Source organism: Triturus cristatus, chromosome 8, assembly GCF_964204655.1.
Source record: "Triturus cristatus chromosome 8, aTriCri1.1, whole genome shotgun sequence".
Taxonomy (NCBI): domain Eukaryota; kingdom Metazoa; phylum Chordata; class Amphibia; order Caudata; family Salamandridae; genus Triturus; species Triturus cristatus.
Window position 1 is genome coordinate 1,364,811,615 of NC_140591.1, and position 23,579 is coordinate 1,364,835,193.

Genomic DNA, 23,579 nt, shown 5'->3' on the forward strand with positions numbered 1-23,579 from the left:
ATCGGGTCCACAGATGGACGAAGACCTGGAAGCCCTGCTGGAGCAGGCGCGGGCCTTAGTAGCAAAGATGGTGAAGGCCTGGGTGGATATTCAGATGGTAGCTGGTTTGGAATGGAACCCAGCAAAAAGACAGAGAAAGGCACCTGAAGAAGCTGTAAATGCAGGAGCAAAGTCAGATCGGGGGGCATGCAACCAAGATGGTGCCCCCACCATGCAGGGCATGAGAGGAGCAAATGGGAGGGGGCAAAACCCTCCAGCAACAGCAGGGAAGGGAAAGGCAGAACCGGCCAAAGGAGGGCAGGCTGGTCGAAGCAGTAAGAAAGCACCAGCCCCATTGTAATTGGAGGAGGAAAGCAGCGACCCTGAAGAGTATGGCAGCAATGGCTCAGATGGGGAGGGCCTGTAGCCGGGAACGGTGGTCCCCGAGTGGCTGGAGGACTCAGCGGAATACATTGTAGCCAATGGGCGGGCGAGCAGCTTGTGCACAGTAAGGGGGCAAGGTCACGCGCTGGGAGGCAGTAACGGGGGCCGCGTGGAACATTGCCATCTACGGGACTCAGATTGGCATTACCAGCGCCACTGGGTAGGGTCCCTGGGGGCTCCCTTACCCTTGGGAGTCATACCAGAGGGGTGGGCAGGGTCAAAGAGACTTCCACCGTGAGGCTTGGGGACACAGCCCCCTGCAGCCACAGGGCCCTCATCCATCTGCGTTTGGTGGCCCTTGGCTGGGGCGGGACACAATTTGGCTCAGGTTACCCCCACCCCCCTCCCGCCAGCCAGGACGAGACCCTGGGACAGCAAGGAGCCAGGGACAGTAGGAACGGCCCTGGTGAGGCCTAGGAACACGGCTATGGCAGAAAAGCAAACAGCAGGCGAGGTCACAAGGAACAAGGAGGCAACACAAACAAGGAAAGGCCAGGAGTGGCTGACCAGGGGACCCCAGGCAGCATGGCAGCGCGGCCAGGGAGACCAAACAGCCCAAGGCTAGAGCAGAGGAAGGGGCACTAGGGGACACAGGCAAACCCGCTAGAGAATACATTCTCCCTTCTCCAAGAGATCCTCCTATCACAACCCAGGTAATGGGACTTGCCAGCTTGATACCGCTGACAGTGAAGGAAAGGGTCTGGCGAAAGGAGTACATTGACATATTTTCCCTAATGGAGGTACACCAAGCAGCGTTCGATCTGACAACTCAGGACAAAAAAGATGAGGACAGGAGGGATAGGTGCAAACCCAGGGTAGAGAGGTCAATAGAGAACTGGCTAGGGGCCTTCAGAACCTTGGCATGCGTGTTTGTATACAAATTCTCCAAAAGCGCAGCTGCATTGTTTCTGCACAAACAAAAGGTTCACAAGGCAGAAAAGAAATACCAGGGGGAGGCATGACTTCGCTACGATGAGTGTAAAATGTAAACATGGCCGGTCATAGAATGAGACCACCAGAAGACTTCACAAATCACATGATGGGGGCCAGGGAGGGGTAGGGTCCCGCGAAAATAATCCCTCATTTGGCAAAGGTAGACATGAAACCCCCATGCAGGGCACAAAAGCCAGGGGCCACCCTGGGGAAAACTCTGGAAAGGGTGCACTGCAACATGCTGGAAATATGACAAAAACTAGTGTAAATGGGACAGGCCTGCAGATTTAAACACAGTTGTAGCAGCTGCGGCGGCACCCATTCATTGGTCCACTGCAAGCAGGCAAAAGGAGCAGGGGAGAACAGGGACCACAGCAGCAGGAAGTAGTGTTGGGGGGCCTGCCCCCAAAGGGGGAGGGCTTGGGAGCGAAGGGACAGTGCCCACCCCGATTAGGGTAAGGAGGCTAGTTAGGTTACTAAACAGATTTCCCAACATCAAAGAGAGTCAACTACTGGCGAGCGATTTCACAGAAGGTTTCACCAAACCATATAACGGCCCCCTAGCCCTGCGGTTAAGCATCAACCTAAAATCCATAAGAGGCAACCCAGAAAGTGCCAGGCTGAAGGTGTTGAAAGAGGTGCAGCTGGGGAGAGTGGCAGGCCCCTTCAGCAAACCCCTGCTGGACAACCTCATAGTGTCCCCATTGGGGTGGTACCAAAGAAGAAGGTGGGGAAATTCTGTATAATACTTCATTTGTCATACCCGGAAGGAAATTCCGTCAATGACTGGCTGGAACAGGGCAGCTGCTCAGTGTCATATGCATCCATAGACGAGGCAGTGGCTATGATTAAACGAATGGGGAAAGGGGCGTTGTAGCCAAGTCAGACATGGAGTCCGCATTCCGCCTCTAACCAGTACATCCGCAAAGTTATCACTTACTGGGTTTCCAACTAGATGGGGAGTATTATTATGAAAAGTGCCTGCGTATTGGATGTGCAATTTCATGCACTTATTTTGAGGCATTCAGCAGCTTCTTGGAATGGGAACTCCATCGGGGGGAGCATACATTACCTGGATGATTTCCTTTTTATTGGCAAATCAGATTGAAAACAATGTGCTGCTTTGCTCGCATAATTTGAGCAGTTGGCAGCAGAGTTGGGTGTCTCACTTGCCCCAGAGAACACAGAGGGCCCGGCCACCAGGCTATCATTCCTGGGAATTGTACCAGACTCCATAGAAGAGATATGCGGGCTGCCCTGCGAGAAAGTAGAGGAAAATTGGCAGATCATAAGCCATTTACGGCAAAGAAAGAAGGCGACACTGGGAGAAATACAACAACTGTTAGGGAATCTACATTTCGCCAACAGAGTAATCTTGGCCGGACGCGCGTTTGCCAGGCGTTTGGCCTGGTTGACCAAAGGCATGACAAAGAGACACCTCAGGGTGCGCATCACACAAGCGCTGAAGGAGGATCTGGAACAGTGGGACACATTCCTGGCAAGGTTCAATAGCATTCTCATGTGGAGGGAGCCCTGAGCAGCTAGAGCTCTACAAGGACCCCGCCGGAAGCCACGGCTTCTGGGCAATTCTAGGCAATTCATGGGCAGGCGCTCCATGGCTGGGTGGTTGGCACAGCACAGGAAACATCACACACCTAGAGCTCCTCTTATCATAGTCGCTTTTACAATATGGGGAGGGAGATTGGCCAATAGACAGATCACACTATGGTCAGATAACCACACAGTGGTGCAAGCAATAAACCTAGGAACAGCAAGATGTCCAGCGGTGGTCTGGCTGCTATGGGAGTTGGTAGGCTGCCAGTATATGGTGAACATAGCAATCAGGACCAGACACATTGCAGGGGTAGCAAACACGGTAGCTGACATGATCTCTTGTTTTCAGTGGGCCAAAGTCAGGGAGCGTCCACAGGATGCAGAGCTGGACATGACACCAGTACCATGACACCTTTGGAACTTGGTGGACATGGATTAGGGAGGCTGGTGAACAACACGCTGGCTCCCAAGATGGCAAAAAGATACCGTAAGTGCTGGAAGGTATTTGGGAGCGTTACCAATACCAGCCCAGCAGGTTAACACGTTTCATAGAATGGGCATTCGGGCACAGGAGTACCAAGTTATGGGCACAGGCACACCTCAGTGCCGTGGCACGTTTCGCCATCCTGGTAACTGGAAGGGACCCAACAGGCTCTTTTTACTGTAGGACAGCGATGAAAGGCTGGGGTAGGTTGCAACACAGAGCCGCAGATAAAAGGAGGCCCATCGACTTCTTGGTCTTAAAGGCTATGCTTGGCACACTACCAGGGATATGCACAGGGGAACACAAGGTGTTGCTGTTCAGGGCAGGTTTTGCCTTAGCCTTCTTTGGAGCATACAGAGTTAGCGAACTGGCGGCACCTGCCAGGGGGAAGCAGGGGACGGCATGCGTATACAGGGAGGACCTACACGTGGCAGAAGGGTACATGATATTTCACCTAAGATGGTCCAAGATGGATCAGGAAGGCAAGGGGCACCATAAAAGGTTGTATTGCATAGAGGCCAGGGAATGCTGTCCGGTTTGCCTCATGCAGGAATATATATTACAGGGCATCCACACCGCCATGCCATTATTTTTACACAGAGATGGGTCAAACCTCATCCGGTTCCAATTAATTGCAGTAATGAGGACTCCTCTCCTCCCCCCCTTTCCCATGATTTCAGGTCGCATTCGTTCCGCATAAGGGCGGCAACCACAGTGGCCCACCTGGGGGTAAATGCCAAGCAGATCAAGAAGCTGGGCAAGTGGGCATCGGATGTATTCGAGGGTTACATCCGGCCAATCGAGTTCTGAACTATGTTTCTCTCCCAGCAGGTTCTGGCACTCGGTTTGGATCTTGGGGCACTCCTACATCACGCGGGCACAGCGATATGTTACTGGGCAAAAACACTATAAAGGGATAAGGCTACAAAACACGGCGGTAACCTGGTTAGGGCGCTCGGGCATGAGATGGGAACAACTGCTTGCTACGGTCGGTGCACGAGGCACTGCGCCATGGAGAGCGGCCGGCGCTGTGGTCATTCACTTGGGGGTGGGGGGGAAACAAGGCGAACATTGGGAGAAGAGAGCTACTAGGGGCCATGACAGTAGGGTTAGCAGCCTTGGCTAGGTTTATCCGCCCATCGGGCATCATATAGTCTGAAATAATAGCCAGCCAGATATGGAGGGGGGCAGTCGACCAAGGGTGGGTAGATGGGTCGAGGCACAAACTAAATATTACCATGGCAAAGATATGTAGGGCTAACAGATGGGGTTTTGTGCATCATGGCCTGATCAGCCTTAGAACGCCAGGTTATCACTCAGAAGACGGGGTTCACCTCATAGGGGTGGGAATGGACATGTTCTTACTCAACATAGTGGGGGTGCTAGAACAGCTGCGGCTCTCTTGAAAGGGCAGAGTGGGAGCTGCCACCGATCGGCAGTGTGAGGCAGCACAGAAAAAGAACCAGAAGAAAGAGAAACCAAGGTAGAAGAGCTGCTCAAACAGTGTCCTTGGGAAATCTCACGGCAGGGAAACGGGGGGAGCAGATGACAGCACACAATGACCGCAAGAATAGATGAGCTGCTCAACTATTGTCCTTGGGATGACACACAACAGGGTCATGAGGGAGCAGGTGAGTTGCCAGCAAAGGTAGAGGGAAGGGAATGGCACTTGCAGCCCTGGCCAGGTCTGACAGCCACCCACAAGGACGGTAGCAAGGTGAGCCTGGAATCCGCAAAGCCCGAGACACCTGCAAAGAGGACCGCGCTAGGTCAGTGCTGTCAGCCGGTAATGGAGAGCAAACATTGTGACAATGTATAAGCAAGAATTGGAATATGTAACAGATAAACATAGGTCGCGAATGACCAACCAGGAAGTTGTGATATGTATGATCCATGTTGTGTAATAAACTGCAGCTTTTTGCGCCACAAACTGTCCCATGAATATTTGAAGGGGGAGAGTGAGGCATGATACGGTGGAAAGGCATGGGTGAAATGGGTGAACTTGCACGCTTGGGAGGGGTTCGAGAAATTTGCAATTAGGAAATCTGTATCACTAATGTTAGTATATTTGGCCCAAAGTTCTTACTGAAGAGTTACAGGGACGTGTAATATTCCCAAGGTTCTATCTGCAAGGAAATTGACAAACTATAAGAGAGCTGTATCCGAGAGGCCCATTTCTTCTAGACTTCTTCTAGAAGAATTTGGTGGCTCACTGTCTCAAATGCGGCAAACAGGACTCAGAGCGCATCCAAACGATTATTATCTGTGCAACTTTGCACATAGTCCAATGCCGCCTCTGTACTTTGTCCAGAGTAGAATCCCATCTGAGAAAGATGTAAGGTTCATATATAAAGTAGACTCCGATATATTCATTAAAGGACCCCCTGCTGTAAATTATAAGGACATTGGAAGTCGCTGAAGCGTTCATGAATAGAGGAACGAGGCCAAAGATTAAACTGTTCAATAGAACTCTGAGGGATCCTTTCAATATACAGTACAGGATATTTTTTCATTTTAACTCATTGTAACACAATCTCTCTTCGCCATCCCCCTATTACGTGGTTGGCCTTTTACTACAACTGATGGAAGAGTTATTCTGGCTGTTGAAATGTCAAATTATTGTAGAATCAGTAAATTGATCATAATCACACCAATACGCCGCTTGTAAGAGGTTGTAAACATTTTATTATATTTGATGCAAGACTTAAGAAAGAGGGCTGAAAAGCTGCTTTTCCTTTTGGCAGTTGTTGATGGTTTGTCTAGGACGCTAACTTTTGCACTGTCTGCTGGCTCGTGCAGCTTGTATTATGAAGTCAACGCTAATGTATCACAGTACAGCAATTAGGTATTTTTACCTGTGAGCAGTGGTCTCACTACAAGACTAATATAGAAATTACAAACAGGATACTGTACAGGGAGTCCATATCAATTTATTATGAATACATTTTGAAGTTGGGAATAGCCACACAAGTGTATTTAAAAATGAGTATTTTTATGCAATCTGCAGCACTAACACTTTACCTAGTCTCCTCTTCTGTCTTTCTTATGCACCATGATAATGTTTTTTATGTAAAGGAGACAGATCAGTGTGAATGAATTGATTACCAGTCCCACTTAGCTTGACAGTTTCCATCCTGGTTGCAACACAATAGACTTTTCATATTCTTCACTTTCCTTATCTAACCTCACAATAACACTATAGCTATGTCGATAGAGGGATAAATGTGTATTGAAGCTAGATGAGGATCATCTGTTACAGTTAGTTTACCAAGTCGCCTTCTTGCTTCAGCTCTACAGACCCCACTGGGGTGGTCATTTTGATTTCCCCAGGAATTTGTTGTGGTTATCGCCTACCCTGTAAATAGCAATAATCTGTCCCGCACTTCATGATGTGGGGTAATGTGGTAAGACCCCCTGTTTCCCCCGTTCTGAGCCTAGAACTCTCAAATGTTGCCATGTTTCTCTGCACAAATGTCACTAAGATTTTTCCTTTTTGTGTCCTTTAGTATCTAAAATTATGTGTGTGAGTTCCTTATTCTCACATCCTGTGGAGAATGTAAAATCGTCGCAACTTAAACATATAAACTGGAGGGTTTTTGATATCTCATATTTATAATATGTTATTACTTTTGAAGATGTTGTGTCGTCTTCTTCCAGAATTCTTCAGCCTGATTCCAATGATTCTATGACCATGAGGATTCTCTCTAGTCCAGTAAAACAAAAGTCACTGTTGGAATTGTTTGTGCCTTTACTGCCTGTTTCTGGAAAGTTTATACCTTTTTATGTTTGAAATATCTTTTCTTTTTAGTTTCCTTTGTTTCTCTTCACTATGGTGGTCTCCTTCTAATTAGGGAGATACTTTGTTTTGTAAATATTATCTTAGATATTTCGTTAATTTTCTGTTTTATTTAAAATACATTTCTGTCAAAAGAAATGTCTGCATTAATGTCTTCTAAGTATTTTGGCTTCAGTTAGAGTTAAACTTTTTCTCTTAACTCCTGCAGTTATATAATTGCTGTGATTTGGGAAGTTTCTCTTATTAATATCATCCAATACCTTGTTATTTGCTTATAGGACTGTTTTATCTTGAAATCTTTGTTGCCAGTGAAGACTCTACATACTACTACATACTTCATATATCAATAGCATTTGACTTTCATAGCATTATTCAGTAGCTTACACTGTCATGTACTAGTAACATTATTTGGAGAAAAAAAACATGTTTTTGCTAGTATCTAATTCAATGAGCTCTGGAAAAGTAGTGTCAATATGGCTATATGGTAACATTGATTCGGCTATTCTATTTTCTTTTTCCTGATGTACAGCCTTTTTCAGAACGAATCAGGTTACAAAGGGCTCCAGTCTCCAGTTCTCGTTTTACCCTCACAATGTCACTACTTTACTTCTATATATAGTTTCTTTACTGTGGAAGTCCTATAGAGATAATGTGGCTCTTTTCGTCTGCTTGGTGATGCACACGTTCTTTCCTTAATCTCTGCCCCCGTCTTTACTTTCACAGTATGTTTAGTCTCCAGGGTCCTCTTTGGTCTTGCACAGGGAGTGATGGAGATAAATGACAATATCAGCTGATAAACACACTCACCTTGAAGCACTAAATCATGCCATCACTAATTACCAGACTCATAAACTAATGCTTTACAACTTAAAATGCCAACCTGTTTTGTCAGTGCTTTTTCTTATCTACATCAGTAAACTAGAAATTAATTTAATGTAAGTTGCCGCTAACATTTCTGGTAAGTAGGCAGTCTATAGAACGGTCACGGAAGCATAGTACTATTATGCACTTTTTTGTGCATTTTAATATTTATGGTCTTGTTGTATTAGTAAATGTTTTCTCTTATCACGTGCAAATTTGCAAAGCCTTATGTTTTGACTTACTTCACAGATGACCTGAATGTAGGTGGAATCGTAGCTGCTGCAGTGGTTGTTTCACTGGTAATTGCATTATGTGGACTTGGAGTTTTTCATGCTCATAAAAAGGGCTACTTTTCAAGTAAGTGAAATATGACCTTTTTATCATTGTTTGGTTGCTAGATTATATAGCTATATTATAGAGCCATGTAACTAACACTAAAGACATGGGTGCATCTTGAGTGTCTTAGCAAATGAGGGGTTATTATTTTGGGGCTCCTGCACATGTCAGATTTGAGGTCCAGATAGATATTTCATACCTGGCCCAGTACCAAATGAACCTCATCCCGTTGTACCCACGATCAAAATGGTAAGGCAGTATGTGATTTGCATATGAGCAGTGAAATGCAAAAAAGAATGCCAGTAGTCATTATTGCATGGAAGTGTGCCTAGTCTCTAGGTCTGAGGTTTCAAGCAACACCAGGCAGTTGTTGAAATAACTTCCATTCCAAGCTAGTGATAACATTAATTATGGTTTGTGAAAAGAAATAGTGGAGTATCAGTGATTTCACAAAGTCTTTTATGATGGTGGCCAAGAGCAGAGGGTTACGTTTCTTCCATAAGATTAGCATTGCTTTGACTGCCAATGGCAATTGTGGTTGATCATTACCCAAAGTTCCATCTCCTTCAGGGAAGTGAGTTTGCAAAACAGTGACACATAGCCATGTTTTTATTGACATGTAATCCATTCCATTATTTGTGCAGCCGAACCATGCCCTTAAAGAATGGGACCAACCACAGGCAATTTCGGCTTACCCCATCCCAAAAGGCAGATTCGAGGGCATAACACTAAACCATGTCCCTCTTAACGGGAACACTAGCAACTCCAGGAATGTATCTGCTTGGTTGGGTTTCCTTGGTGAAGTGGAGCAGAGCTTGAGACCTACAGTAAGCTTGGTGCCCAGGCTTGACATACTTGTGCGATTTAGGGGTATTGATCAGAGTAATTACCAATGGCTGAGATGAATTCAAACTTTCCATGCACCACTTCTTGTTCTTCTCTGTTGATGCAGACTCCATCTATTTTGGTTGCTTTATTTTTCGGGTGATAATTTCTAGGGTTGCCCAGGGGATGGGGAGTCTTGTACTTGTGCAAATACACTTTCCCATAGGGCATCGTTGCACTGTTACTCGTGACTAGACCTTGAGATTAGCCTATTTGGAAAAGCCATGTTTCAAGCTTCTTCTTGAACAGACTGTGGTTGAGGGTGCATCTTATTTGCCCAGTAAGAACATTCCGGTATTTAATAAACATATTGGAGGCTGATCTGCCTTCCTGTCTACAAAGTTTGATTCTCTGAACCATGACTTAATAGAGAGAGGGGCTGAGCGAAGCACATGAGGAGGACAATAGAAAGAGAATTGCTTCGAACATATGGAGGTACTGTATTGCTCATTGCTTATTAAATGATACATAGAGCTTTGAAGATGGCACGTTTGCACCCTGTTAACCAGTGTAGGCCTTCAAGGTGAGCTGTGAGAGAATCATCAGGCGGAAGGTAAAGAGTAAGGTGGACAGCTCAGTTGTCCAGATGATCAAGAAGATATTGTGGAGCACCTACATGGAGTGAATTCCATTAATTGTGATGGGAAGACAGTTTTATGGCAGGCAGGAAAAAACAATAGAAAGATCTTACATGTGATGGAGAATGTAATGCTTTGGTTGGGAAGGTTGAACTGTGGGGTCTTTATGTAACTTCATTGCTATCCCAAGTGGGCATCCAACATTGGTAACCAGATCTTGGTAGTCATCGAGGATGTCATTCATCTTGCAGGTGCTCAGGGTCTGAGCAAAGCTGATAAGTTATAGCCTTTCACCGGGACACTGCCAAGAAGTGTTCTGGCTCCATTTTCAGTGACAAATAGTATATTCTTTACACTCTTGTTGCCTTGTTGCATGTAGTTCTCGGCGGTGCCCCAGGGATATATATGATTGCTGCTACCAAACATGTAGATTGTTGTGTGTGTTTGCATTCTCTCTGGTTGTGGCAGTGCTGCTTGGCAGCCATTATTTGACTTTGACACATGTATCAAAAAGATCCTTTCTTCTAGGCCCGTTATCTTCACCTTGTACTTAGACTGTGTTCTTCTTGTTCTTTTATATAACACAACCAGTGGTGTTTACATAAAATCACAACTGATGAAGCATATTAAAGTGTATTCAATAAACAGGAGGGGAATGGAAATGAGAGAAGAAGCATGGACACATAGAAGAATACATTATTTAGCCAGCTGTGATCTGTCATGGTTGTACTTATTGCAGTGTGACTGTAATTCACAAATTGTTTATTCAGATGAGCTTTATTTTGTTTCCTGAATGCAAGTAATGAGATCCAGGAGGAGGCAGCCACCCCCGTGATAAATTGTTTACTCATGGAGGCTGATTTGAATTTGGAACTTCCAGTAGATGTTGGTCTTTGCTTCTCATATTTCTAGCTCCCGCAGCAATAGTCCGGAGTTCAGACAACTAAGGGGAAGTGTTATCATGTATGCACTTGGGTGTGAGGGTGCAGCTTGAAAGCGATCCTGGCTTGAATGGGAAGCCAGTGCAGGTCTCAGAGAATGGGCATGTTATGATCAAATGTTTTTGTTTTATGCATTAATGTGGTGTCAGATTGGAGGATTGTAATGAGAGCATTAAGGTGAAATACTGGCACTCTTGCCCAGTGGCGGGCCATGACCCTTAACACTGGAGGGGCTTGGGGCAGTGACAAACAAACCCAGGGGGAAGATATAATTTAAAAAAAATGTATTTACCCGCGTTTCGCTCCACATTTTCTTCTTTCTTATAGAGTCCTCTCGAAATCACCTCATGGAGCCTCAGGCAACCCCCTTCTGCAAATCCCAGCACTGCTCTCATTCTGCAGATGAGTAGCATGACAGCAGTGCCAGAATTGGCTGGAGTGGGCTGCCTCGATGCTCTTGCAGGCACAGGAGGCCTGTGCCTGCTTTCCACCCAGCTATCTGAGACATGATTAACGCTCATCTACAGACTGGCAAAGCAAGTTCTTTGGTTAAAGTCTGCCCCAATGGACTCTTAGATGTCCAGAAGTTTGACCTACTTGGCATGGTCCATTCTGTCCTTCCTGACAAGCAAAGATTATGTAAGCTAATTACATTTCTCGGTATACTTACAAGAAGATTGCAAAAGCAGAATTTATTCGTATCTAATCTTGTGGTTGCAACACTAAGCTGAAAATAACGATTTAATTGGAATCATTGTGGAAATATTCGTTTTTCTACTTTGCACCCTGCTAACCATGGATATCACTCTGATGACACTTCATTTTGTCTAAGAAAACAAAAGACTGAATGCAAGACCTTATGCTTTGTTCAAAAGGGACTTCATTCTCGAACAAAACTATTCCTGCTATACCAACCAATAACCAATAAGAAACCTAAGATTAGCAGACAAAACACTCTAGTTGTTCACCTAGCAAGATACAGACCATTTAGTGATAGATCTTTGCACCATTCTCAAGGCTCCTTCCTTTGGGAGTTTGCTTTCTACAGTAGAGACAGACATCGAAGACCTAACTCTTCCTAAATATGTTTGGACGGCATCTCTTTCACCACACCTCCTGACGCCACCAACAATTTTAGCCCTTCCCATGAACTTTGCAACAAGCTCTTTGAATTAATCTGTTTCAAAATCACCTCCATATATGGAAACTTTGACCCTACCCCAATCACTATTGCAATGCATCTTCTCATCACGGCCAAATAATGAACCCCGACCTCTTGACCTTTCGTCATCACCGTCGAAACTACCACTTCCATGAAGACTATGCTCTTGGGGGCCCGTCCGACACTTGCCTACACCATGCCTTCAGCAAAGGACTCCTATATTTGCAAAGCACTAAAAACCATCCTCAATGCCTCCATCAACTCAGCCACATTCCTGGACACCTGGAAAAAAGCCACGTCACACCCTTGCCCAAAGAAATACCTCTGAATCATCCTTGACTCCAAGCTGCTCATGACCGTACAAGCCAAATCTGTCACTGAAACCTTCTTCCACACCCTAAAGATGCTGAGGAAGATCTTCAAATGGCTCCCAAGCAACACCAGAAAAACCATCACGCATGCCCTAGTCACCAGGGATCTGGACTATACGAGCAACCTCAATGCCAAGATCCCCAAGCAATTCACCAGAAGACTACAAACAAAGCCATCCAGAACTCAGAAGCCAGACTCATCTTCAAATTCCAGGACATAATTCACATAACACCATACCTCCAGGACCTCTACTGGTTCCCGATACACAAAAGCACTTATTTCATACTCCGAACACAAACATTCAAGGTACTACACAACTTAGGCCACACCTACCTTAAAAGTCAAATCTCCTTCCACCAACCAAGCAGACCTTTCCGCTCCGCAGGACTCCTTCTCTCACACCTCCCATGCATACACAGAACCAGATCAGGAGGACTAGTGCCTTCTTGCATCACTCTTAAAGTGTGGAATGACCTTCTTCTCCTCATCGGAGCCTCCTGCTCTCTTCTTGAATTCCACAAGAAGTTGAAGACCTGGCTTTTTCAGTTAACCGACTTCCCCTACGCAGGGATAAGCACACAGACAGGTTCAGCACCAGGATACAAATTACATAACATAACCTCTACTGATGTTCAGACTTTGTCTTTCTTATATCATTTAACTTTAATCTCCATTCATAACCCTTCATCCCATATTTTGTAACACCATTAAAACTCTAAGAAGCCTTCCCTGGGTTACTTGATCGTTCTACAAAAGCTACTAAAAATATATATGTTAAAAACATTAAGTTAAAGTACTAATACACTCTCCTGTTGCGCTCATACTGTACGTGGAGTATCCTTCAACTCCTTACTGTAGTGTTGAGGTACTGCACTATCACTACGTGTCAACTAAGCCAGAGCAAGCTTAAACACAATCGATCAACTCAGCAGATGTTTAAGATACTGTGAGGAAAGCATCCTTTTCGTCAACTGTATGACTCGTTTTTAGGGTGGATATAGTATTGCAGCCTTCAGTATAGCGATAGAAACAGAGTTTTAAAATATGGATGTAAAGAGAACAACTAAAACTCAATCTCAATATAATTTACATTGACGCATACATACACTGCTGGAAGACGTTTTGTGCTGCCCAATTTGAAGGGGCACATCAAATATGCTACTATCGTGATCAGTGTGAATGAGCAATGCAGAGTGATAACATGTCTTTTTTTGAATGTATAGATATACCTATTAATGATCTTTCTGTTTTTTTCTTTACATGCCTATTCTTCAGAAGGACACAGTTCACAGTAAGTAAACGTGTTTGAAGTTAACCCTTAATGTGCTCTTAAATCTGGGAATTTCAGATGTTTGCAAAACTTTAGATATTACTGAAGCACCTTGTAAACTTAGACCCACCAGGACGGGGACACGTGTGATGTTGAAGATTCCTAGTTCACCGACACGCTACTGTGTTAACATCACTAGTGCATTTTATGTAGAAGGCTGGGATAGTGGCACGTTTCCACGTAGCACATTAGTCTGTGCCGTATGTACAAGATGGCAACCATCTTGTGCAAGAAATAAAAATGTACCATAGTATAAATGTGTAACGACACTGTAAACATGCCAAAAGTATGTAATGTTATGGAACCCATGTAGACTGTAGCCTGGCAAGAGGTGTCCTGCCCAGACGTGGTTTGGTGAGTGATGTACAGCTTCATAGGTGCCATTTTAGCAGACATGGCTTTTTACTCAAATAGTGAAAGTTGTGGTAATTTTACAAAAGTGTTAATTTTTGCGCTAATACTAAATTCAGGTGAGCTTCAGTGATGGCCTCTACTGAGCAATACAACCCTGCGGCCAGACCGGTATACTTTTATCAAGTACCGCATTCCCGAAGACAGGAGTCATGCCATATCGTATGAGGAAACTAATGTGGTCCAAGTGCCACATGGCGCACTGATTCTGTGGTGTTGGGCTGTAGTCTAATGGTTGAGCTGCCTAATCTGGGGCCCTTGCTTTGAATCCCAGATTAGGTACTTAATTGAAAATTGCCTGCTTACCTTTAAATTACTCAATCACTCTGTGCTTGAAATCTAAATATGTGAAATGTAATTCTATAATTTAAAGCTGTAATAATATACAGCATTACTTCCTCCCCAGCTTTTTGTGGTCGCCCTCGAATCTGGGGAACTGGGTTCGAGTCTCGGCAATGATGCTGAACATCATGTGATTCTGGGAAAATAACGTAATCTCCCCGTGCCACACAAAAATGAATGTGTCCTCATGTAATGCAACTGGTGCTATGTAAAGTGCTCTGATACCCGATACCTTTGGGTCAAGTTCGTGCTATATAAAACTTCGTATAAAGTAAAAATTAAAAAAAATTGCAGCTGTATACTTTGGCATTGCACCTACTTCACAGGTCTGCATGCGCGCAATTTGATGTGAACTTATGCTTGGTCATTCACATAAGCACATTTCCTATGAACTAAGGCTTTGGTAAAAAAGCTTTTTGAGTCTAGACCCATATTTCAGATGTGTTCATGTTGCGTAAGCACGTGTAGGGCATTGGTAGGTGTAATGCAGCTTCCCATCAGTACTCCTCTCCATAGACTCGTATATAGTCAAAGACTCACAAAGCTCTTCACAGCCATATTCCTCACCTCACAAGAGTGCTGTCTCTCTGCCATCTGACATAGCCACCTAAGAGCAGCCTTCTGAAAGCTGCCAGTTAAAGTACCAACCCTCCAATATCAGTGCTTCTCCCTTTGGAACCTGGCTGCCACCCCCCCCCCCCCCCCCGCCTTCAGTCTCGTGTTCAGAGAGTTACTGAAGACACCCGTTTTGTTCCGCGTGTAGATTCAAGACTATCGCAGTTGTCCTTAAGTTCCACAGCACCTTTCACCCCTTTCTTCTCTCTGACCTCCTCTTTGCTGTGAAGTGGCCTTCTGGCAGTATAAGTGCTATCATAAAGTGCACAAATAATTACAAGCAAATTCAGAACTATTTTCCATCGTTAAGGAGTAGTTGTTAAATGAAGCTCTTAGCTTTATCAATATAATGAGATCTGGTTACTCCTTCCCCTATTACCCATCCCCTTGCTGGATACCATTCTTCTTCCGCTTGTGTTCATGATGTTCAGTACCACAGTTCCCTATTCTCCTTCTACTGACACTTATGTCCTTGACTACCACAGTTCTCCTTACTCCCTCCACTAGTACTTGTACACATTATGCTGCAGTTATGTATAATACCAACACCGGTAGGCATACACTTGGTTACCGCAGTTCTTCTGAACATGCCAGGCCTGTTAAACCTACAGCTGAAAAGCATGGGCGCAGCTGCACCAAAATGAAATGTTGAGACATGACATCTGCGCCCTTTTACACCCAACACTTCAGCTTGAACCGATGTCCCACGTACAGCCCTCAGCATCCTCTTATTTGCTGCCTTGGGGTTTGGGGAATACCAAGGACTGACTCATACAGAAAACACACATGACCCTTAGGGCCTGTGTGGGCCTGTTTACAACACCTCCCTTGAGGGGCGAGTTCTGCCCTCTCCTCCCCACCTTTACCCGCATGCGACCCTTTCCCATAAAGTCATTCCTGTGACAACCAGACATGGTGTATAAAAGGCTGCAGTTTATTCAACACATGGATTACACATTTCACAACGTATTGGTTGGTCATTTATAACATCCATGTCAATGTTACTTCCCGCATTACTTCCATGCCCGATGTTGTCCTTTTGTCAGCACTACTTTTGTTCGAGGTGCCCCTTATGCAAGGCCTCAGTGTTCCACTGCGACGGGGGGGTTTATGTGCTCAAAAGGGGGACCCTGCGCAATTTTGAACACCCCGGCTGCTTTACTTTCCTGGCCCCGATTGGACACCATTCCTCGTTTATGGGGCACCCAATCCGGCGCACCCCAACTTTTTGCGGGCTTGGAGTTTGGTTCCTGCCGCCCTCCCCCGCCACACCCAGGGGTGTTTCTTACGGGCCCCTAATTGGTCCGGCTTCGCCTTCCCGGCCGTGTCCCTTTCTGTTCTTGTTCCTGCCTTCAAGACCTCCCGAGACCAAGGGTAGCAAGGGTGATGATAGGGGTCACGAATGCCACTCATAAATAATAGTGGCAAAAGCTGAATCATCTCCAGAGCCTCACACAACTCTGCTGAGTGAGCCAAAAGCTCATCTATAAAGTATTATTCCTGAATGCTTTTTTGAACATCTTGTATCTGTAGTATTCTCCAGGAGTCTCTTTATTACTGAGGTGGGTCGGTGCCTCTTTTATATTTTTCTGTTTTCCATGCTTTATACTGTTGGTGTTTTGTTTTTCAATGGTGCATTGATCTGTTACGTGCTGTGTAATGATGCTTCCTAGAGTGGGAGGGTCTTCAGAGCTCAAATGTTCCAGATGAGGATTGGATCGCGATAGTCTCTAAAAGAAAGACTGTGTTTTTGTTCTCTTGAAGAGTGAGTACCCTGAAATGTACCCTTTGACACTGGTATATTCATGCTCACTGCACTGCCCAGAGGGACAGTCGCTGTTTGCTTTAGACGCTGGATATCTAGACACTGTGCTTTGAGGACAAATGTCGCAATACTCGGAGTAAAAAAAAATGAATTTACTTATTTTCTTTACTTCCATAGAAAGACTCGCTCAGTCTACAAACCTGCTCCTTCAGCGCAAAACGTGAGTATAATATTTTGTCTGGGGTTATAGACATAGCAATGTAATCTCTGTTTTCGTTTAAAAAATGTAAGAAAGGTTATATGTAAAGTTCTCTCTTGTGACAGGCACTTAGCTGCTTAGGTAGGTAGGTTCTTAGTCAGCTCAATTTTCATTCATCCGAAGAGCAAACAAGCAAAACAAAAAAAGGAGCAATAGAAAACCTAATAAAAGACACAAACTTCGGTTAAGATATGTACACCTATGAACGTGAATTATATACTTTCCAAGTTGATAATGGATCATTAAAAAATGGGCGTGACTGGGTTTATTAACAAGTCTAAGGAAAACTGCTTCACTTCCTTTAATTAATTGGGAAAAATTAGACTTAGTGCAAATAATTTCAATTAAAGAATCATGTTGATTGTTCTCCTTAAAAACAGCTGACAGTTTTGATTAACTGTGTTTCTGTATATCTTATATTCTCAAAGATAACATTAGGTGTTTGGATTTCATTTATAGATGTCAGTAGAATTTGGGCATACATGGTAGAAGGGTTAAAGACAAATATGTTCAGCACCAATGCACTAAGATTTTTCTTTAAGTATTAGTTGTTGACGTAAATAGGAAGTACACTTGACATTTCAGGTCTGATTTACAGAGCATTTCATGCTAGCAGTTGTGCTTTACTCCTGGTTTGGTGTAATTTTCTCGTCAACATCCAGGAATAAGATAAACTTACTCACAGAAACAGCAGTTTTCTGTTTCACAGAGCTTACTTCAATGTTTTACTCTAGTAAATACAGGAGTAACTCTCACCTGAGCTTGTAAGATACACTCGGAAAATGCTCCATGAATCAGGATTGAATATTAATTTATAAATCGCATATGAGCCAGGAGAAAGATGCAAATGATATTAGAAAACGTGTTTTGAATGATGCCCAAGATCTGTTATAGAAGATAGCTTTGCAGCAGTGTACATCCATACATTATGGTTTTAATTGTTAATGAGGACCAATATGTTTAAACTGTACATGTCTGCAGATCATGTAGTTTTTTTGTATTAATCTTGTAATTTTATATTGTATTTTTCAGGAATTCAAGCACACAAAGTCCTTTGTCATATAGAAGATGACCTGGTTCCTTTGAGGGCCCAACAAAACTTTCACTGGTTAAAAAGGGATTCTCCTGTTGACTTTACCTGTTTGTTTATAGTTGTTGGACAAGTCACTCCAAGACAAGCCAATTTCAAAACGATTGCTACAAAAAGAAACAATTCTCAGCACTTCCAGTGAGAAGCACTGTTTTTGTAATACACCTGCATTGTAAGGTAGATGAACTGTGTATATATTTAGACGTTTTCACCCTGTTGTTAGGGTCTCCGACATACAAGGATTCAACCCACGAGTCCACCTTTGCCTTGTAGACAATTTTCTTGTCCTGTCTTTTGGTAATTCTCAGTCCTACCCTCTTCTAAAAAGGTGGTTTGCCAATAAAACGTCACCTGCGATGTAAGGTAAAATGTTTTCGGAGGGAGAAGTCACTTTTGCAAGGGTAGCATGCCACTGTGTGCACTTAGTATGTACTATAATGTTACATAGAATCTAATTATAGTTTCATAGAAACGAGAACTTTCTTTTAATTTGCTAACAAGTATGTGACCCGCAAGAAAGTTAGGATCGCTATTTGTCTCGAACGTTGTTCATAGAAGAATCAAATTACAGTAAACTGAAATCATACCACCCCAAAAGGGAACGATAAGACCATTTGAATGCAGAAGATTCAAGGAAGAACCAAGGCCGGCATGATGTTCTTGACTTCAAAAGATAAAGGTGATAATATATGGCATAAGGTAACTGAGTGTGATGTGTTTTGCATTTATTGCTGAAAGTGGTGGATATAGTTACCTTCTAGGTCTAGGTTATCTGATCTAGGGTTATCTGGTCACTTAATTTACTAAGAATTGCATTGTGATATTGGAAGGCCCGAGCCCCTGATTTGCTTCCATGTCTCTAGCACTCACCTTCTAGCCAGTAGGCTGGGAGGCAGAGTAGCAGCCTCATTTAGAAGCTCGGGCATTTAAGGAAGCCTAAATTGTAGGGATCTGTGAGCTATTCTGCCCACCAGATCTGCTTATACTGCAAAATGGGACCCTGCTACACCTCTTCCTGCACTCGGGATCCTAAGGGATTCCTTCTGCCCAGCAGACCATGTGCAGCTAAATTTAACGGGTCCACAAACAGATACATAAAGAGGGCTCAACTACACCAAAAGTGTCAGGAGCAGTAGCTAACCTGCCGCAAGTCACTGGGCCTCTCCTCCTACTTCTAAATTAAAAGCAAAGTAGTGTAGCTGAGTCGTCGCCAGCTTGACAATTGCCTCTTTCTGCCAAAACCTAAGCAGTGATGTGAAAGGTCTGTGGCTCTAGTATACAAGATGCCTCTGTATTATTGGATGCAAACATAGTGAAGCCTACTCAAAAATGTATTTGGGAGTACCTAAAGCTACTCCTTAGGTATTATTATATACCTTTGTGAATTGGCCCCAAGACACCTACAAATTGGACTATTCAGAGAATATTCATGCACAGTTATTTCAAATAGGAAGTTCTGTGCTCTTTGCACATTTATAGAGCTGGATATTTCAGGGCTGATTCACAAAAGCATCTTATAGTAGGTGAGAGAGGACTCCTGTAATATTTCTTCCCTTACTTATACATACTTTTGAGAATCGGCCCGTGTGTGTCCTTTGACTGAGAAAATATTTGATTCCATGAAGATTGCAATACCAGAAGACAGAGTTGGGAATGTAAAATGAATCGCTAGAAAATAGATGTAAAAAGCTCTTCTGCCAGTGAGGTACACTTCTCTACTCTATATTATGCTCTTGTATGCATCTCAGAGTGCAGTAGGGGCCTCTACCCCGTCAAGAGCAGGGTTCTCTTTTCCATGAATATCCGCAGTGTGCATCGCGAGGTCCAGATGATTGTCCATGGTGCAGTGCAGGTATCCAGTCTGTAACATACTCGAGGGTGCATTTTGAAATGCATCTTCCCCTAGAAGGTCACTACTGTATAACATTCATTAATATGCATCATGCAGCAGATGTTACCCCGTGAGGTGGGGTTTGCTGCTCCCTAAAACACCCTTGCATACATCACGAGGTTTAGCACACATTACCTAATGAGGTAGATCTTCCCCCAATGAGTTGAACTTCTTTACTAGATAACAATAGCTTATCCCACTGTGAGGTGCTCTGGCTCCTTTATACATAATGAATGGTTTATTTATAGAACGTAAATAATACCTAAAACACAAAGCTACAAAGCTGGTGTGGTTAACTCATACACAAAAGGTTAAAAATTAAAAGACAAACGGGGGAAAGGCAACGCAACACATCCAAAATAACACCTTTTACAAATGCTTTTTACAAGCTCCCATGAAGTTTAGTTCAGCTCTATTATGAATACGTGAATACCTTATCACACCAAGTATCTATGTCATTGATGACATTCTTATGCTTGGTAGTCAGCATACAATCTCATTAATCTAAATATATATAATTATCCAGATAATGAGCCTTTTAGACTCACGGGAAAGTAAATGTGTTGGTTCAGAGATGTGTAGCGTTTTTTTTCTTCTGATGGTGCACTTGCATAATTTGGGCCATATTCCGTAAGGTTTTACATTGATGCAATAATAGAGCAAATCCAGCTGTGCACCTCATTTGTAACTTTTAGAGCTAGAGGTTGGCACAATAGGATTGTCTTCAAAGTAAAAGTTTGAACAAGTGCAAAAAATGGGCAACCTCATTTGACACTATTTTTGCTCGTATTTTGACTTTTCAGAAGTAAATTATAGACTCAGTTTAAGGTAAATCCAGCTATTTCAATTTCTTGTTACTTATGGAGCCAAAATAGGGCAAAATCAGTTTGTTACTACACAATGACGCAGAATATGATTTATGAGCAATAAATATTTCATCAGTCTATAGAATGGTTTAACAAACTTCTCTTTTTCCGGCTGATGCAAAACTCTTTTTGATATGGATTGGAACAGAATACATTTGCTCCGTTCATTATTATGCTAACATCTAAATAGATTTGCTCTGTTCTTTTCATTAGTGCAAACTTTACGAAATAGGTAATTTCTCATTTTAAAAGTCCACAATTTTTTTTTATGTTTATAGTTTTCTATAAACATTACTATTGCAACAAAAAAACATACTTCTGAAAATATGGCTAGTCTTGTCAACCCACTAAATTCTAAAATCTAGCCAGTTTTTCAATATAACCCACAACTACAAACGTAATTATATGTAAATAATCAGCATACATAGAAATTCAAACTATCTTGAAAAGCGGACTATATTTTATATTTTACTGTTTAATTGATTTGGCGAACCCTGTAAAAATTCTGCCTTTATCAAATTCACATTTGTTCATAAATGTATTTTCTTCACTAGCCCAGAATAATCCTCTCATCTTTTAACATCTATACAATTTTCCACTTTGATTTTTCAGATATTGCATTTGTAAAGGATATTTTACAAGTATAATGATTTGTTGGAATTTCTGCACATTTATCACCTGCAGGGTGCTACTGCTGAAATGTTGCCCGAAAAGAGGAAAACAGAATTAGTGATGCTGAGTCATATTTATCTTTAGTTAGTAAAATAGAACCTCACCATTAGAAAATTCCATGATTTTATACCACAACTTCTGAAGTGCAGAGTTCAAGTTTGAAACCTCAGTATGTCTCTAGTAATTCCTTGCACAGTGGCTAAGAAATGATAATATGCAGGTTGATCTTTCACTGAAATCATTCACAGAAATATTGAATACATTTCCGTGAGGAGGGGGAGCTTTTATTTAAAAGGCCAAGTGTGTTGGAGTTGAATGTTTCTAAAGATGCTCCAAGAGCAAGACAGGTAGACTCCACTCAAGAGGGACACAAGCCGTGCCTCAGCAGTGGCAAAGAAAAGTTGATGTTGAACCAATTAGAATCAAAGTGTGATTGTGGAAAATCTTCTAAGGTCCATAAAAGCATTGACTGTGGGAATGTTCTTAGCTGAAAATCTTACTGAGTGGCTAAATCAAAAGCAGAGTAAAGTCAAAGATTTTTACATCCAAGACTGGTGTGTCCACAGTGCACTTCCAATTCGAAGCTCATTTTTTGGCTACACCAGGTTCTGTAAGACCAAAAAGCATGATTGCTATGCTCTCCCCAAAATAAGTCTCTCTTCTATCCACGCTATTAAAATGGCAGAGTGACTGAAAAAAGGGATTAACACATAATAGTTACTTCTATGTAATAGCTGGTTAAAGACTCCTAGCTGTTTAGCTATTGTACTTACACTTTGTTTTGAGGTCTAAATCATTCATCAGCAGGTTGTTCATGAGATGGGCCTAATATATGTTGGATTTCAAATACCATGCATGTGTCTCTATTTGAAAAGGTGAAAGCGTTATGGATTTGCGGCCATGGGTGGACTAGCATTTTTATTTGATTCCATCTGAGAGGCATTCATTTATTTTTCTGTGAAGCATCTAGTCTCTAACTCAAATATTTGGAAACCCTACTAAAAGCAGCATAATGAGACACATCATTCTGCTTAATAATTCAAGGCTCTCAAATTGTCAAAAACTATCTCTTCCAGCAGGTAAGTCCTCTTGATAATCTTGTTAATTACTCAAACACAAAAAGCATAGTAGAGTGAATTCGCCAAATCTTTGGGTCAAGACCAGTGTCCTCAATTCCATAATACTTTAAAATAGATTTGTCCATACTTCCACCTACTAGGAATGTCCGATGCAATGGAGGCTTGCTTGATAGTCCAATGCAGCAGGGTTTTGTTTGACATAAACATTGTTTACGTGAAACAAGTTGAAAGAAACTTTTCAATTAACACTTTCGCCTTTCACTCTTTTTTTCTTACCAAAAAGGTCCTTTACAGTAGGGACGTGTCACTGCGCAATAACCTTCTATCCTATCAACTAAGGGCTTAGGTGTACAGCTTAAAATGTAATATGCATTGATGTATAATATTTGTGTGCCACATGACATGTAACACAGTTCAGTATGTGATTACAAGCCGAGTATCATCATAATGTACTAGAAGATGTGCATGTTAATGGAAAATGTATTTGTGAAGTTCATTACTCTTGGTAATATAGTGCGCACATAACTAGCTCAGCTCTACACATGAGACAAAGTATGTTTGTGAATATTACAAACTATTTTGGCTGTTTCAAATTTTTATGAGGGATGCATTTTTCGTGTCTGATAATATTTGCTGTAGTAGAAGTTTAACTAATGTAGACTTGAAGTTAAATGGTTTTAATAAAATTAGCTGTGTTTAAACTTTTCATACTAGGTGGTAAAGTTTGAATTTTTATAAATCCCAGTGAGTGTCCATTAATTTTCCCAAACAAGATATAAAATTTTCCAAGAAAAGTATAGTTATTTATTACAGGTCCTTAAAACAGATAAGTTGAGCACAGTGGTGAATTTGTTTAAAGCAAAATACTCAAAAATGAAAAACATTCTGCCTAGTTTTCATATCACCTCATGACTCTTTTTTCCACTACCCTACA

The 23,579-nt window shown here is 42.7% G+C and overlaps 1 protein-coding gene across 2 annotated transcripts in view; it reads left to right on the forward strand.

The window, feature by feature from the left end:
- JAM2 (junctional adhesion molecule 2) overlaps positions 1 to 23,353 on the forward strand; it is a 392,176-nt gene extending 368,823 nt beyond the window's left edge. The window contains exons 7-10 of one of the 2 annotated variants that reach the window (XM_085623063.1): positions 8,301 to 8,408; positions 13,601 to 13,616; positions 16,966 to 17,008; positions 18,080 to 23,353. In XM_085623063.1, coding sequence (XP_085479189.1) covers positions 8,301 to 8,408; positions 13,601 to 13,616; positions 16,966 to 17,008; positions 18,080 to 18,112 — 200 coding nt within the window. In that variant the 3' untranslated portion in view covers positions 18,113 to 23,353. Of the gene's footprint in view, positions 1 to 8,300; positions 8,413 to 13,600; positions 13,617 to 16,965; positions 17,009 to 18,079 lie in introns of both variants that reach the window. The other variant, XM_085623064.1, reaches the window with a different exon arrangement.
- Positions 23,354 to 23,579: the final 226 nt, after the last annotated feature.